Genomic DNA, 16,647 nt, shown 5'->3' with positions numbered 1-16,647 from the left:
CAGACGCCCTGAAAGTGGGGTGTTGGCGTGGAGCAAGAGATGGATAGAGAGCAGGTGCCTAGGACGCAAAGGTGCAGCTTTGGGCTGGCGGTGGGCCAAGCCTCTGGCCCTAGATGGGGTTTGCTAATGAGGCCCCATGGCGGGGGGGGGATAGGGGGAGTGGCGGGAGCTGGGAAAGGCCTAGAAGCTCCTGCTGAATCCCCACGGCCTGTGGCTGGGGCTGCCCCATTGCAGGCCCTGAGCCGAGCATCCCTTCGGCAGCCATGATCCCACGGAGCGGGAAGCCAGGCGGGGGAAGGATGATGCTGGATCTGCACTCCAGAGCCAGCGAGCAGAGGGGCAGGCGGGGATGCTCTGTCCCTTTGCTGGGTCAGCAGCTTCTGCTTTCCCAGAGTCGTCCCTGCCCCAGCAGCCGCTAGGTTAATGTGATCCGCAGCGTGAGCCTGGGAGCTCACCCCGAGTGTTGCTAATTTCCCAAAGGCTGCTCTGTGTCCTCCCCCGCCCCCCCTTGCAGCAAGGGGCCAGCTCTGCAGGGAGCAGAGCAGGGAAGTAGCCCCACGGCTTGGGGCCAACGCCATTAACCTCCTGGCATTGGGGTAGCAGGAGCTGCTCCGGCTCTGGGGATGGCCACGCATGGCCCAGGCACTCAGTAACCTACAGCTGCAGGCCTGGTCTGCTCAGAAGATGCTTGACTTGTCACCAGCGAGAGCCCAGATTTTTGGCGCTGGGATGGGCCCTATGCTCCGGCTGCCCCTACAAAGGGGGGCAGGAGGGGCTGTGGGGAGTGTCCAAGCCCTCCAGCGAGGGGAGGATGGAGACACCCTGGGGCCCCCTTTCCTGGGCCTGCACCCTTTGTTAGTTGCTTGTCTTGCTGCTGCTATTCCACCTCTCCTGTCCGTCCCCCCACTCCTCCAGCTGTCACTGCTGCCCCCTCGAGCTGCCCACTTCAGGGCTTGGCTCCTTCCCCTTTCTCACACACACACACACACACACACCCCGATCTCCTGCCTCGATTCTGTGCATGTCACTCACATGTGGTTAATTTCCCCCCTCCTCTTTGAATTATTAATCAGCCCGAGCACTTTAGAAAAATCAATGGGAAGAGGGCGTGGAAGGAGGAGAGCCTGGCGGTGCTGACCTTAGCGTCCCTGTGGCCCCCTCCCCCCGCACCTTCCCCCCGCCCTTCAGTGCTTCAAACAGGAACAAATAGCTGCTTTCCCTCTGCTTTGCCTATGTCAAGCGTGCGGCCAGGCCAGTGCTCATTGGTCAGGGTTGCCCAAAGATGGCTGAGATGCAAACTCAGGCAAATATAATGCCTGGGTCCAGGCACGTCGGGTGACTGGGGCTCATGCCAGCAGCTGTTCCGGGGTCTCCTCAACAGCCATTTGCAGAGGACAGCAGCGAATTCAGGTGAGTTCCAGCCTGACTTTGGGGTGGCCGAAGTCCTAGATGAGTGGCCTTAGGGATCAGTCCTGCCTTGGGCTGGGTGAGGGAGATGGGCTGGCTGAGATGGCCCTAGATCTGCAGGGCTCAGAGAATGAAACTTGAAGCCCCCTCATTCCTGTTGGGCTCCTGGTGCATAATGCCACCACGTGGCTGTTTAATGAGAGAACTGGCAAGTGCCCTTCGGTGGCAACTCGGGGAGGGAAAGAGGAGTGAAAATGAGTGAATCAAGGTAGATCTAAATGGGGTGGTGGGAAGAGATCCCAGCTGAGGCAGGAACCGAGAGCGTCCATCACTTGCTCCTCAGGCAGGAGGAACTGATGCCAACCAAGATTCATTGGATTGGGGAATGCCATGTCAGGTTTCTCAGTACTGGGTTAGTCGGTGCCACATAGGGAGGGGAAGTCTGGCCCTGGTGTTTCCCCCTGAGGGGCTCGGCATGAGCAGACACCTGCCCTGCGGCTAAGTGCAATGGTAGGAAAGGGCTGGCCGTGCCCGTGTGAACGGAGAGGAACAAACCAGTGTGAACGGCGTCTGCAAACGCAGCCGGGCCCAAAACCAGCACATTCCTGGCTAATCGAACCCAGCTGATGGTGTCTCACCCAGCCGACTCTTTCCTAGGGCTGTGGCTGGGCCGGCTCCCTGGGTCAGGTTACGCCATCTGGCTTCAATGACTGAAAACTGGGGGAGACGGGGGGGAGCGGTTACGGTTTGGGCTGCCGTGAGCCCGGCCCCTCTAACCCATTCTCCTCCAGAGCCTGCAGTCAGGGCGTGTCCCTCTCTGCAGTGCAACGGGCAGCGTGGCTAGAGCAGGGTCCGCACCCCAGCTGTGCCCAGGCCAGCGTGCTGAGTAGCTGGACCCACCCCAGGCCGGGCAGGCAGGGAGCACCCAGTGGGCAGGAGAGATTCCTGCGGTGTTCGTAAGTATCCGCAGGGTGCCCTTGGGTCTGAGCCCTGGCTGCGGCGGTGAAGCCAGAGGCGCCCAGCCCAGCCAGGGCAATGGGGTTGCCCCAGGATCTAGGGCATGGAGAATGGATCCAGAGCTTAGAAAACCCTGCTCTCTGCTGGGTGCCATCCCGGCTGGTGCAGGGAGCGGGGGACCGGGCTGCTGTGCAGTGTGAATGCGCAGGTTGGCCTGACTCCGTTCGGGGTGGCACAAGAACCAGCTGGGTGGGGCCCACATGCCCTAACAGCTTCCATCTGCTGTGAGGGGCAGGCCAGGCCTGGGAAGGAGAATTCCTCCTTAAAGGGGCCATGGAGTCTTCCCAAACCCTGGCTGGCGTGACTCGGGGAGGGGCCATGGAGTCTTCCCAAACCCTGGCTGGCGTGACTCGGGGGAATTATCCTGAGGAGCTGGTGAGCTGTGGCTCCAAGGGAAAGCCCCAAATCCCAGGCACCAGCCTTTAGCATCACTGGCTGGAGGGGGGGGCGGGACACCTGCAGGGGTGAGCCCCTGAGATGTGGGGCGGGGCGGGGCAGATCCCCAGTGCTGTGAGACATGTGGGGGCGGGGCGGGGAGCTTCTCCCTGGGCATTGGCTGCTGATTCACCCTGCACGTGCCACCCACGACGAACTTCCACCTCTCCTGGCCCTGGGTGTGTGCGTGGGGGCGAGGGGCCAGGGGGTGGGTGTCTCATCCAGAGAGTGCCCCCTGCTGAGCTGCTTGGGTTCCATCTCGTGCGATTTGGGGGATCCCCTACCCCACATCCCCTCGCTTCACCCCTTTAATTCCCTCCCCTCCCAAAGCATGCAGCTTCTGGGCAAAGCTTTTGCAGAAGCTTTTTACACCTCAGCTGGGACGTGTGCGGCTGTTCTCAGGCAGGAGTGTCGGGGGTGGGCTGCTCCTCTGGGCTGACTGTCTCCTCTTGCCTGGCAGCTCCCCGGTGAGTCCCCGGCGCGGGGCGCGATGGCTCTGAGCAGTGCTTTCAAGGCGGTTAACAACATGCCCGGCCTCCTCATCTGGAGGGTTGAGGTAAGTGGGGCGCGTCTCCCGCCTTGGGCTGGGATCCCCTTGGAGCTTGCAAGCTAAGCAGTGTCTGGCCTGGTAACTAGGACTTGGCTGGGAGACCTCCAGGGTGCAGAAGGGATATGGGCAGTTGGCTGGCGAGTACTTCCAGTGGGCCACTCGTCTTTTCCCACGGCCCTTTCATGGAGGCTGGGGTGTGGTGCCCTGGCCTAATTCCAACTCTAGCTCTTTATGCTAAAAGAAAAGGAGGACTGGCGGCACCGTAGAGACTAACCAATTTATTTGTGCATCAGCTTTCGTGATGCATCCGATGAAGTGAGCTGCAGCTAAACAGCTGCCACGCCCCTCCCCAGGGGAGGATACAGTCCAGCGGTGGATGTGCAGTACTTCCATAAACAGCTGCCACTCTCCCACCACAGAGATGGCTGAATCCAGTGGCGTAGATGGGCTACCCCTATAAATAGTTGTCGCCCCTCCCCAGAGGTGGCTGCATTCCAGCGGCGGATGTGCAGGACTTCCATAACCAGCTGTCATTCCACCCCCCAGAGGTGGCTGCATGGTTGCTGATCAGCAGGCCAAAGCTCACCCCCGACTCCCTAGGCTTCTGTCCAGATCCCCAAAGGCCCAGCTGGCTCCCTCCCTCCTGGTTCTTCCTTTTGCCAGCCCTGCCCTGTCTGGGGGACCTCGGCTCTGGCCGGCCCGCTGGGGAGAGTTTGGCTGGGCGCGGTGCTTTTCCCCTTGGGCCAGAACACACCCAATGCACCATTTTGGCTGAGCTGCTCCGGGGGTGGGGGGGAGGTGAGGGACGCTCTGCGGGGGGATGACTGTTGTGTGCCCCATGGCTGATGCCAGGACAAGGGGGAGGCTGCGCTGGTCTCAATGCACTTCTGCCTCCCCCCAGAAAATGGACCTTGTGCAGGTGCCTCCGAAATCCCATGGCAGTTTCTATGAGGGCGACTGCTACGTCCTCCTCTCGGTGAGTGCCCCCAGGGCTGCAGCAAACCCTGCTGGTGGGGCAGGCTCATTAACCCCCCAAGCCACCGACCTGCTGGGACTCGCTGCAGGTGCTGGTGATAGAATTGGCTCCAAAGGGTGACGCGTGGTGCTGGGAGTGAAGCATCCGGTACTCACCCCAGGGCCCCTTGCTTTGCTTTACTCCCGGCGGGTGTGGGACAGACAAGCAGCTCGGGGAGGCTGCTTTGCAAAGCTGATCTCTTCCATTTCCTCCCTCCGCCCCCCCGTCTGTCTTGGAAGAGCAGTAGAGAAGGAGGGGGGGGGAGATAGCACTGATGAAAGGCAAAAGCAACAGCAGTGGGTTTAAGCCTGACAAAAGAAAATGCTCTGCACGATGTCCTGTTAGCCTGTGGGACTCCCTGCCACATGATTTGGAGGCAATCGTTCCAGTTAAGATTAGCGGCATGAGTGAGGATACAGCAAGGAGGGCTTCTCTGTTTCGGCTTCCGGGCAGGCACTGCCAAACTGATCCCCAGTTGTAGAGGGGCAGGGTGTCAGGAAGAAATTCCCTCCCTCCTCCATGCAGTGGAGGGGGGGCGGCATTTGCCAGCTGGGATCCGGGAGCACCTAGCCCCCGGCAGTCCCGATGCGGGATCAGCGGGGCAGAGGCTGGGTCACTCCTCGAGGTCTGTCCCTGCTGCAGACCCGGCGCTCGGGCAGCGTCCTGGCCCACAACATCCATTGCTGGGTCGGGAAGGGCTCCTCATGGGACAAGCAGGGCTGCGCTGCCATCTACACCACCCAGCTGGACGACTACCTGGGTGGGGGCCCCGTGCAGCACCGGGAGGTGCAGTGCCACGAGTCGGACCTCTTCAAAGGCTACTTCAAGCAGGGCATCATGTGAGTAGGAGGCTGAGGGGCCCTGGTCCCGGTGGGCCTGACCCACCAACCCTCCTGCTTGGAGTGAGATCCTGTCCCTCCATGGGGCTCCGGCTGCCCACCCCAGCCAGCCCCCACGCGGGCACATCCAGGGCGTGTGGCCTACAGGCTATCCCCAGCCCCCCGGGGGGGACATCCGGGGCGTGTGGCCTACAGGCTATCCCCAGCCCCCCGGGGGGGACATCCGGGGCGTGTGGCCTACAGGCTATCCCCAGCCCCCCGGGGGGGACGTCAGCCTGCAAGCGTTGCAAGGAGCTGTGCCCACAGCACCTTCTGGGGCTGGGGGGTGACGGGGCCGTGTTTGCCAGGGTGAGGAGGGTCCTGGCGGCCCCCGTGCGTGTCTCCCCTTCCCTGCTCTGGGCGCTCACCCTTCCCCCACCCCTCTCCCCCAGCTACAAGAAGGGCGGGGCGGCCTCGGGGATGACGCACGTGGAGACCAACGTCTACAACGTCCGACGCCTGCTGCACGTCAAGGGGAGACGGAACGTCGCGGCCACCGAGGTGAGCCTGGGCCCGGGCACTCCCGCCCCTGGCCTGGGCCCCCGCCTGCCCTACGGCAAGGCAGCCTCCCTGCGCCCCCAGCCCGGTTCCCTGGGGCCAGCGTAGCCACTGCCTTCCTGGCACAGCCAACGCTCTGCCCGCCCCATGCCCCCGGTGGGCCAGCTGCCTTCCCACCCTGCTGCTGGCGCGGTCCCTGCCTCCGTCCTCCCGATTCTCCCCGCATGGCGGCTGCCCCCCTGCCTGTGGCTGCCCTTCCCACTCTACTTCCACCACGGCCACTGCTGCTCGGTCCTCCCGCTTCCCCTGGCACCAGCATGGCTTCCTGCCCCCACCCCTGTGCCAGCCCCCTCACGGCCTCTTCTCCGTTCCCCCGCCCCCGGGCGCAGGTGGAGATGAGCTGGGACAGTTTTAACCTGGGGGACGTGTTCCTGCTGGACCTGGGGAAGGTCATGATTCAGTGGAACGGCCCCGAGAGCAACACCAGGGAGCGGCTGAAGGTAGGAACCCTGCCGGACCTGCCCCGCCCCGCCTGCCATTCCCATTACTCCCGCCGCTGTAGGGGAGAGAAGTTTGGAGCATTCCCCTCCCCCTGGATCTGGACCAGAACCAGCGCCCTGGAAGGGAAAGGCCCTGGACCCCACTCCCTGGCCCTACTGGGCTGGCTTGGAACCAGCGCGCTAGAGGTGGGCATGCTCTGTCCGATACCCAGGAAGGGCATTTGGCGAGCGCTGGTTCCTCTCTCCAGACCAGGTGAGCGTGCGGGGTGCCGGGCTGTGTTTGTCATCAGCCTGTGATAAGCCCTTCACCTGTCCCCTCCGTATCGGTCCGTCCCGCCTTTTCAGACAGCACAGGCTCTCGGGTGGGGTGAGAGGGTGCCTGGTGCCTTTGCCCAGCACCCTGCAGGGAGCCGATAATCGTTTTCTTGGGGGGTCTCGTCCAGGCCATGCTCCTGGCCAAAGACATCCGCGACCGGGAGCGTGGGGGGCGGGCGGAGATCGGGGTGGTGGACGGCGACCAGGAGGGAGCCAGCCTGGAGCTGACAACGGTGCTGCAGAGCGTGCTTGGAGACAGGCCACGGAAGATCAAACCCAGCACCCCGGACGAGGTGGTGGACCAGCAGCAGAAGACCACTGTCCTGCTCTATCGGTAAGCGGGGTGCAGTGCAAAGCAGCGAGTGGGGGAGGGGCGGCACATCACACAGAGGCTTCCGCATCTCACTGGCATTTGCCGGGCCTCACTCCCCATCCCTCGCTAATCCGCATCTCCCATGCAGGCTTAGACTGATCCAAGTGCAACGGAGCCGGCTGGGTTTTGTTCCTCGGGGATCTTCCTCCAGGGACGGCACCCCTGCTCCCAGCACGGCTGGCCAATTCCCAAACCAAGCCGGTCTCCTTGTGCCTGGTGGCTCCTAGATTTGCTGCAGCATCGCTGGGATGGGCCCTGACGGCCCTGTGCCTGAGAGACCTGTAGAAAGGGGAGCAGGTGGACACTGTCCCAGAGACCAGGGAACATTCCCATCGGCTTGCCCTGGTGTCTGCTCCCCTCCTGGGCCCTGAACCCCCCCACATCCCCAGCGCCCCTGGGAATAAATCCACCCCTCTCCTTTCTCTAGCGTCTCAGACTCCGGAGGGAAAATGCAGGTGCTGGAAGAGGCCGCGAGGCCGCTGGTGCAGGAGCTGTTGAGCCATGACGTGAGTGAAAGACGGGGGCCGCTGTGCATCATCAGGACTTTCACCAGGTGCCATTTAAAATCCACCTCTGTGCCCTGGGGCTTTGCTCCCGCCGCTGCACTTCACCCAGAGCTCCACCTCTGCCGGCCCGGCTCCGCCTGGCTCCCCCAGGGCGCCAGAGCCAGCCATCTAGAGCCCTCTTTGCAGGATGGCTCTAACTCTGAGACCGGAGGGGACGGATTATCCCGCAGCTGCTGGCTCCTTGCGCCTTCCTCTGGCGCTGGCCGCCGTCAGGGACAGGAGACGGGGCTGGCCGGACGTCGAGGCTGATCCAGTCTGGCAACTCCCACGACTCCTTCAATCCGGGGCAGGACTGAGCACTGGGGGGTGGTCCGGGAAGTTCCCGAACCGGCAAGTGGTGCATTGCAAAATCCCCCCCCTTTCTACGGCACCCTGTTTGGATCCCTTTTGCCCCATTTTAAGCCCCAACTCCCCCATTCGCGCCTTACAGGGCAAGGCAGAGGAGCATGGCATGGGGCCAATCAGCAGCCCCAGGAAGTGGTTTGACCTTTTCCTCCCCAGGACTGCTACATCCTGGATCATGCCGGGACCAAGATCTATGTCTGGAAGGGGAAGGGGGCTTCCAAGGCAGAGAGGCGAACGGCCATGGACAAAGCTCTGGTAGGACGGAGGTGGGGGGCGAGGGAGTCTCACTAACAGTGATGCACGTGCAGGGATGGGGAGGAGCCGATCTGGACCAGGGCCAAGTTGGGGGCCTGGAGTGAAAGCTGGATTCCTGACTCCATGCTGCCAGAGGGTGGGGGCCTCTTGCGGGGCATCCGGGTCGCACCACTGACCGGGCTCCTTGCCGTTTCCGCCCCTGGCCTGGCAGGAGTTCATCAACATGAAGGGCTACCCCTGCGGCACCAACGTGGAGACGGTGAACGATGGTGCCGAATCCGCCATGTTCAAGCAGCTGTTCCAGACATGGACCGTCCGGGACCAGACGGTGGGGCTGGGCAAAGCCTACAGCGCTGGCAAAACGGGTAAGAAGAGCCTCCTCTCTCCTGGAGCTTGCAGGGTGCGGCTGCCGATCTGTCTGCAGGGAGACGTGGGGCACACAGCTGGTCTGCTTGTTTCCTAAGCTAGCCCCCTACCCCCCATGCCAAGGCCTTCCCCAGGGTGCAGGGACACAGCGTATGGGGGTAGATGCTGTAGGGTATGGGATACACATTGACCGCTGCAGCCCTGCTGCCCGCATCTGCTGCCCCCCTCTCTCCACCTAGGCTGTTGACCAAACCCCGATGCTTTTTTTTTTTTTTTGGCAGCCAGAGTCAGCCAGGAGAAGTTTGATGCCATGCTGCTGCACACCCGGCCCGAGCTGGCCGCCCAGGAGCGGATGGTGGATAATGGGGAAGGGAAGGTGGAGGTAGGAGCCGTGAGTCGGCCTCGGGGCACTAAAGCCGAATGCTCTGTTGGGTGACCCCTCTGCCCTTTCCCTGGCAGTGCAGGTGTCTCTGGCGGAACACCCCCCTGCCCTGCTGGGACAGGGGGATCCAGGCCCCTCCGCTCGCTGGGGGGCAGCCTGGTGCCCTCACGGCTGCTGCAATGCCCAAGCTGCAGGCGAGTTCAGCACCCGCGAGCAGCTTGGGAATCCTTAGTCGTCGGGACCGGCTGCACACGGAAGACACCTGAGTGGCTCGCGGCATCTCTGGGCTGAGCTGTCCAGCCCTGTTCGGGCCCCTGGTGCTGATCAAAGACCCTCTGAATGACCCCAATGCAGGGGCGTGCACAGGAATAAAAATTTGGCCACTTCTGGAGGGGCGCTGTGTGTGCCCCCCTGCGGCCGGAGGAGCTGGCTCTCCCCACCGCGGCCCTGGGGCTGGTGGACCTAGCTCTCCCCTGCGGCCGGAGGAGCTGGTTCTCCCTGCTGCAGCCCCAGGAGCTGTCACGTCCCGCCCTGGCTGGGCTGGAGGAGCTTGCTTTCCATGCCCTGACCCTGGAGGAGTTCTGTACCCCCACTGATGGGGGGGGGGGCAATGCCCCTGCTTGCTCCCCCCTTGTACATGCTCCTGTGCCAAAGGGGGTCCTGCATCTGGCCGATTTCCCACGGCCCCCTTCCCTTTCCAAGTTTTCTGCAGGGAATGGGGGTGTGGGGTGGCCTCCCACTGGACTGATGCTCCCTGACAAAGCTCCCGATGCTATGGGGCAACAGTTTGAGTCTGGGGGGGGGGAAACCGGCTCTTAACGGCCCTGTTACAAAGACTGCCCTCGTCACGGGGTCAGCATGGACCGATCAGCTGCCTGAACGGCCCAGTGCTATGACTCGCGCTAATATCACTCCCGGCACGGTTGCGCTCATTCTAGGTCTGGAGGATCGAGAATCTGGAGCTGGAGCCGGTGGAATACCAGTGGCATGGCTTCTTCTTCGGCGGAGACTGCTACCTGGTGCTTTATACCTACGGTGTGAACCACCGGCCCCGCTACATCCTGTACCTCTGGCAGGTAGGCAGAACCCTGCACCCCGTCTCCGCTTCACGGGGCATTGCCTCGGCCGCAGGCGCGGAGACTCCTCCGGGCTGCCGTTCCGAGCCGGTCCCTCTGTGCGTGCCCAGGGTCGCCACGCCACGCAGGACGAGCTGGCTGCCTCCGCATACCAGGCGGTGGAAGTGGACCGGCAGTTCAAGGGGGAGCCGGTGCAGGTGCGCGTGAGCATGGGCAAGGAGCCGCGCCACTTCCTGGCCATCTTCAAAGGGAAGCTGGTCATCTTTGAGGTACGGCGTTGCCAGCCGGAGCAGGGGGAAGTGGAGGCCGGGGGCAGGAGACGCTGGGCTGGATTTTCCAGTCACCAGGGCAGTTGCGGTTTCAATTCGTGGCCAGGGCCACGGCCACGATCAGGGCCCCTTTGCGCCAGGGGCTGCATGAACACAGAGCTGGAGGCAGCCCTCACCCTGAAAAGCACTATCTAAAACGGACAAGGGGCGGGAGGGGAAACGGAGGCACGGCCCGGGGGAAAGGGACTTGCCCAAGGTCATGCAGTAGATCAGTGGCAGAACTGGGAACGGGACCCAGGTGTCTGTTCCACACTGTCTCAATTACAGGGCATAGACTCTCTCCTCCCCCCCCTTGTTGCTGGAGTGAGGTAGACGCAGAGTGGCCCCGGAGCAATAACTCTCCTGTGCAGGAGCTGGGGCTGGATCGTTTCACTGATGAGTTTCCCATCCCTCCTTCCTGCCACCGGTTCAGCCAGCACCATTCCCAGCTGTTGTGTCCTCCCTCCACCTTCTGCAGCATGAGGTTTCCCCCATTAGCTCTCTTCTTCCCTAGCACAGACCCTACCCGTGCTGGTCCTAACCCAGCTGGAACCCCTAGGCCCCGCTCTCTCTCCTGGGGCCCCACTGGGGCTCCTTCTCAGGCACCAGGGCTCAGTTCCCCCTCCCCCCCTCAGGGTGGGACATCCAGGAAAAGCAACAAAGAACCGGAACCGCCCGTAAGGCTCTTCCAGATCCACGGAACCGCCCAGTCCAACACCAAAGCCGTGGAAGTCCCGGCGTTTGCCTCGTCACTCAACTCCAACGACGTCTTCCTGCTCCAGACCCAGGCCGAGCACTACCTGTGGTACGGCAAGGTAAGGGGCGGCCTGGCACCGGCTGGGCAGCCAGCGGGAAGTGAACCCCCCCCGCAAGCGTTCCTCCCCCATCGCTGTGCGCCACGGACAGCGAATGCCAGCTTGTCTCCTTGCCCGCCAGGGCTCCAGCGGGGACGAGCGGGAAATGGCGAAGCAGCTGGCTGCAACCATCTGTGAGGGCACACAGGAAACTGTGGCCGAAGGGCAGGAGCCAGCAGCGTTCTGGGAAGTGCTGGGAGGCAAAGCCCCTTATGCCAGCGACAAAAGGTACCAGGGTACAGAGCGGGTTGCACTGACAGTCTCAGCCAGGGAGGGTTGCTGAAGGAGCTGTGTGTTGCAGGCTCCAGCAGGAAGTCCCAGATCACCCGCCCCGGCTCTTCGAATGCTCCAACAAGACCGGACGCTTCGTGGTGACGGAAGTGACCGACTTCGGCCAGGATGACCTGAGCGAAAGCGACGTGATGCTGCTCGACACATGGGACCAGGTGCGCTGGGAGAGCAAAAGCCACCGGATTCCCCACTTGCCCAGCCCCAAACAGGATCTGCCATCAGCCAGCAAAATCCCTGGGACTTGGGTATTCCAGGGGCCTTCTTAATTTAAGACACACCAGCGGTCCCAGTGTGAGAGTTGCCCAGAAGGAGGATAGCGGAGGGGTGGCTACAGGTCAGGGGGTCCTGGTAGAACTGGCTGTCTGGGGAACTTGGAGCTGGACTAGCAGAGGGGCTGTGGGTCAGGATTGAGGGGCATATGGGGGGGGGAAACGACCCAGGACTGGACGAGCAGGGGGCCATGGGTCAGGCTCGAGGGGATGTGGGTCAGGATCAAGGGGCTGCACACACAGCATCTGTTTGTGCTACCCCGGCTTATCAGTTTCATGAGCACCCAATTCACCCATTCTTGAGTGTTGGGGTGAGTGCTTTCTGTCCCTCTGCTGGCCTGGATCTAGGAAATCCATGAGCTCTAACTCAATCCCAGGCTCTGGGCTTGATGCACAAATCCCAGCTGAGGTTCTTTGGCCTCTGTTATGCAGGTCGACCAGGTTATTACAACCATCCCTTCTGGCCTTAAGCTCCAGTCCCATTCCCGTGCCTGGCCAATTTGCATTTCCTCTTGCAGGTCTTCTTGTGGCTTGGGAAGGATGCCAACACGATGGAGAAAGAAGCAGCGCTGGCCACTGCTCAGGAATATCTCTGCACCCACCCCAGCGGGAGGGACATTGACACGCCCATCTTGGTGGTCAAGCAGGGCTTTGAGCCACCCAACTTCACTGGGTGGTTTGTAGCCTGGGACCCACACAAATGGAGCGTGAGTATAAACAAGGTGGAAGCCTGGCCACAGCAGGTGGGTGGGAGAATCCAGCCGGGGCAGGGTTTATCATGCTCATCTGCCGCTCTGGATTAGAGCACACAGTCCAGAGGCATCTGCCTCTCAGGGCCTGGCCTCGAGCAGATGGGGAAATGCAACTGATCCTTAGACTAGCAGGAACCAGTGAGGGCTTTTCTGGTAAATCTTGATTGCAGATAAGGAGCGAATGGGGGAGATTGCTGAAGGCACACACGGGAGTCAGTTGCCCAGTATCCACTGCCTTTCCCAGGAGGCTGGGGGCCCAGCTGCCTTCGGGCTGATTGCCACCCTCAAGTCCTCAGTTTCATCTCTCCTCTCACTTGCATGGGACCAATGGAAAATGTAAAGACGGGAGGAGAAAGTTGAGGCAGCCCAAGGAGTAAGGCTGGGCCGAGAGCGCTTGGTCAACTGAGTGCGAGCAAACATCAAGTGTTTTAATACAGATAAATGTAAATATCTAGGAACAAAGAAAGTAGGCCATCCCTATGGCATGGGGGGCTCTCTCCTGGGGAGCATGATGGACAATCAGCTGAACACAAGCTCCCAGTGTGTTGCTGTGGCCAAAAGATCTAAAGTGATCCTGGGTTGTATAACCAGGTGAATCTTGAGTTGGAGGAGAGAGATTATTTTGCCTCCATATTGGGCACTGGTGCAACCAACAGCTGGAATCCCGTGTCCTGTTCTGGTGCCCACAATTCAAGAAGGATGTTGATAAATTGGAGATGGGGCAGAGAAGAGCCACGCGAACGACTAAAGGATTAGAAACCTGCCTTATAGTGATAGACTCAAAGAACTCAATCTATTTAGCACCATCTGTAAGTACCGACATGGGGAACGAATATTTAACAATAGGCTCTTCCCTCCAGCAGAGAAAGGCAGAACTTGATCCCCTGGCTGGAAGCTGAAGCTAGACATGTTCAGACAGGAAATAAGGCGTAAGCTTTTAATGCTGAGAATTATTAACCACTGGAACCATTTCCCCAGGGTCACGGTGGAGTCTCCTTCACTGACAGTTTTTAAATCAAGCTTGGACGTTTTTTTGAATGATCAGCTCTAGGAATTATTTTGGGGCAGTTTTCTGGCCTGTCACAGGTTAGACTATCACAATGGTCCCTTCTGGCTTTGGAGTCTCGATGACAAGGGATTCACTCAAGCCCCTCTCTCCTCCTCTAGTTGCATCCTCATGCTGACTGCAGGTGCTCCAGGCTCTGGTATGGTAAGAGCTGGGCAGTCCAGCTCCCACTTAGGGCACCTCCCTGTGAACAGGGCAAGACTCCACCCACCCTGTTATAACTGTGGCTAAGGGGCGAGCTGTGGGGTTCTCAGCTTTCTTTGTCCTTCCAGGAAGGGAAGACTTACGAGCAGCTGAAGGAGGAGCTGGGAGATGCTTGTGCCATTGTCAGGATCACAGCTGTGAGTTGTGTTTGTGGTGTAGGGAGGTGGCCGGAACTGGGTGGGATTCAGCTCAGGTGGCCAAAGACAGGGATGACTTCCAGAAAGCAAACTGACCACCCGTTTCCCCCTGCTGCAGAGCGTGGGGTGGGACATGTCACCTCCTGCCAGGTTAGGGGGTGTCTAGCCCTCGGGGGAGGCAAACACTTGAGAATCTGCACGCTGCTACTCCCCTATCTGGGCTCTCATTGCCCCACTGGGCCCATACTTACAACTTCTAGCTAGGCCACCTGCCCGGCTTAAGCGCTGAGCACCTGCCAAGCCCGTTAATCTCCTCACAGCTTCTACAAATCAGCCACTTAAGCGCCTAGACAAACTGCTGTGTTCAGATGGAGCGTTGAAGCAACAATCTACTAAGTTTACCTAGCACCTTCCACCTAGAGAGCCCAAAGCACACTGCAAAGGGCACATGTAGGCATGCTTTTCCCTGCCAGAGAAATGGAGCCACCCCTGGGGTAGAACACAACAGCTGTTTAACAGTGCATAGCAAAACTAGCCCATTTCTGGGCACAGGTGATGTGGGATCTTGTAGCTACATGAAACTGTAAGGGAACCTGCAGGGAGGCTGAATGCAATGCAAGGGATCCCAGCAATAACAGCTGGACCTTTTACGAACAGTAGCCGGGGCTCCTTCCCGCAGCCCCCTAACTGACTTAGGAGCAAAGGCTCAGCAGAGAGGGGCATGTCTCTCCTGCACTAAAACAACTTGACATGCTCTGGGGTGTTTCTCCTTCCACCCGCACTGCGTAGGATCTGAACGGGACAGCTCTCTCCCCCAGCTCTGGGGCCCACAGTGGTGGCGTGGCTCAGTTCTACCCTCTAGAAGTGCTAACTAACCAGGAGGAACTGCCAGGAGATGTAGACCCTGCCAAGAAAGAGGTGAGCTTTGGGGACCAGGTGCTTGGGCTCAGATCCTGCAGGGATTTAGCCCCCCAACTCCCACTGATTTCAACAAGCACCTAAACCTCTTTGGAATCCGGCCCCGGCTCACTAATGCGGAAGGTTTTTGAAAAGCTTTCCTCCCTCCGACAGCACGCTGGAGGAGGAGCTGAGGGTTTATTAGAGAGGCCTGGGGGGAAGTTCTGCTGTTCTACCCCCTGCACTGGCTCTTGCTACCTCCCGGCCCTGGGCTGTTCCACAGGTTGTTGGGCTTCCATTGAGTCAATGAATTTCTGTCTCTTAGTAAGTGTCTAGTGTGCACCCCCGGCTTCCCTGCGTACTGTAACCAGGGGGAGCTTTTGTGGGCAGCCCTGGCCTCTCCACAGAGCCACTCAGCTTTCCGCTGCTGGAGGCAGAGTCCCAGCCCAGCACCCCTTTGGCTCTACCGAAAAGCAGCCTGGCCTCCCTTCCTACCTAGTTGTGCCCCCTTAGGTTCCAAAATGACCTTCCCAAGGCCACTGCACACACTGCCGTCCCGCCCCCCCCGCTAATCTGCCCGGCGTTTTCTCTGCCAGAATTACCTCTCCGAAAGTGACTTTGTGGCAGTGTTTGGAATCAGGAGGGAGGAATTTGCTGCTCTTCCCAGCTGGAAGCAGATCAACTTGAAGAAAGAAAAAGGGCTCTTCTAATGAAGAGAACGGAGCACCCAGTCAACAGGCGGAGAGCAGCCGGAGCCCCATGTCCTGGGGGTGGGCTCTACCACACCTGGGACCGAAGCAGTAAGGGACCAGGGGGGGTGGGGGGGTGGTTTTTACTCTTGCAAGCATACTCAATAGCTGATATTTTAGCTTTCTATACACATTTATTGTCATTGCCTTTGTGGCTGTTGGGGATCTGCTGCACAGCCAGGCATGCGGACTGCATTTCCGCTTCACCCATCCGGCCAAGCGCCAGAAGCTGGAAAACAAAACACTACGTATCACTCGCTACTACAGCTTCCCAGCTTCAGCCACGATCTCAAACATTTAGTGCTGTTGGCAGGACAACTGTACCTGCCGGCGTCTCCTCTCCTGAGGAACGCTTCCTGCAGGCGATGCTAGTTTGCAACCAGCAGAAAGTCCAGTTCTAGCCAGTCTTCTGCCTGTAGCCCCTTCTCCACCTGGGACTTCTTAAAAAAAATAAAGATGTATCATATGAACTAGATGTTGTGCTTTGATGCTTACTACCAAGCAAGCTGGGTGGACAAGTGTGTGGGTGAGCCATGCCCACCCGCCTTGCAGCTGGCACTTCATTCCCTAGTGCCCAGGTGGATTTCTCCTAGGACCTGCCAAGAAGTTCTTTAACCCCCATTTCTTCAGCTTTGCCTCTGCCCATCTTGAGTCAAACAGAATCAAGACCCACCACTCCCAGCCTGCTGCTAGACCTCAGCAGCCAGGCGTTTAACTGAGTCACCTGTGTACTGTAACCAAGTTACAAGCTCCCCAAGGCTGTGACATGTCACAGCTGCAGCCGGTAACAGATCAGACTCCCCCTTGGACACACCTAGCCAGAGATCTATTACAGGCTGAAAATTTCCTATATGCAAAGATTGTGGCCCCTTTATCACAGAGGAAGGTGGCAGTCCTGCATACAGGCCAAATACTCACTGCTGTTTGAGGTGGAAGCTTCTCCAGGTGGCTAGCCAAGCGCTGGGGCCTTGTTCCTAGTGAGCAGCGTACATGGCCCTGGTCAACTGCACCTGCTGAAGAAACAGCTTGTGCCCCTTAAGACATCACTCAGTTCCTGGTGGGACAGTGGGCCCAGGGGAAGGAACTGTTCTTCGGGAGGGTCTAAGCAACATGAGGCAACATGCCTGCCCTTGGGGAAAGAG

The 16,647-nt window shown here is 60.0% G+C and overlaps 1 protein-coding gene across 5 annotated transcripts; it reads left to right on the top strand.

Moving 5' to 3' along the window:
• Window positions 1–2,187: 2,187 nt before the first annotated feature.
• Window positions 2,188–15,573, top strand: AVIL (advillin). 5 transcript variants are annotated; one of them, XM_084610018.1, is made up of 20 exons: window positions 2,188–2,363; window positions 3,320–3,415; window positions 4,311–4,385; window positions 5,067–5,263; window positions 5,695–5,803; window positions 6,190–6,300; window positions 6,744–6,949; window positions 7,416–7,494; window positions 8,056–8,154; window positions 8,366–8,519; window positions 8,802–8,902; window positions 9,841–9,978; window positions 10,089–10,247; window positions 10,922–11,101; window positions 11,223–11,368; window positions 11,442–11,586; window positions 12,219–12,407; window positions 13,791–13,859; window positions 14,649–14,777; window positions 15,353–15,573. In XM_084610018.1, exons 2-20 carry the CDS (start codon window positions 3,350–3,352, stop codon window positions 15,464–15,466), a joined length of 2,466 nt encoding a protein of 821 aa, XP_084466144.1. In that variant the 5' UTR covers window positions 2,188–2,363; window positions 3,320–3,349; the 3' UTR covers window positions 15,467–15,573. The 5 variants fall into 5 exon arrangements, with proteins under 5 accessions (XP_084466144.1, XP_084466146.1, XP_084466147.1 ...); XM_084610019.1 differs by lacking the exon at window positions 2,188–2,363 and adding an exon at window positions 2,871–2,888; XM_084610020.1 differs by lacking the exon at window positions 4,311–4,385.
• The last annotated feature ends 1,074 nt before the right edge of the window (window positions 15,574–16,647 follow it).

This window comes from Lepidochelys olivacea (genome assembly GCF_965140295.1).
Source record: "Lepidochelys olivacea isolate rLepOli2 genome assembly, chromosome: 20".
Lineage (NCBI taxonomy): Eukaryota > Metazoa > Chordata > Testudines > Cheloniidae > Lepidochelys > Lepidochelys olivacea.
The sequence above is the reverse complement of the archived record's forward strand: the minus strand, read 5'-3'. Positions and strand labels throughout refer to the sequence as shown.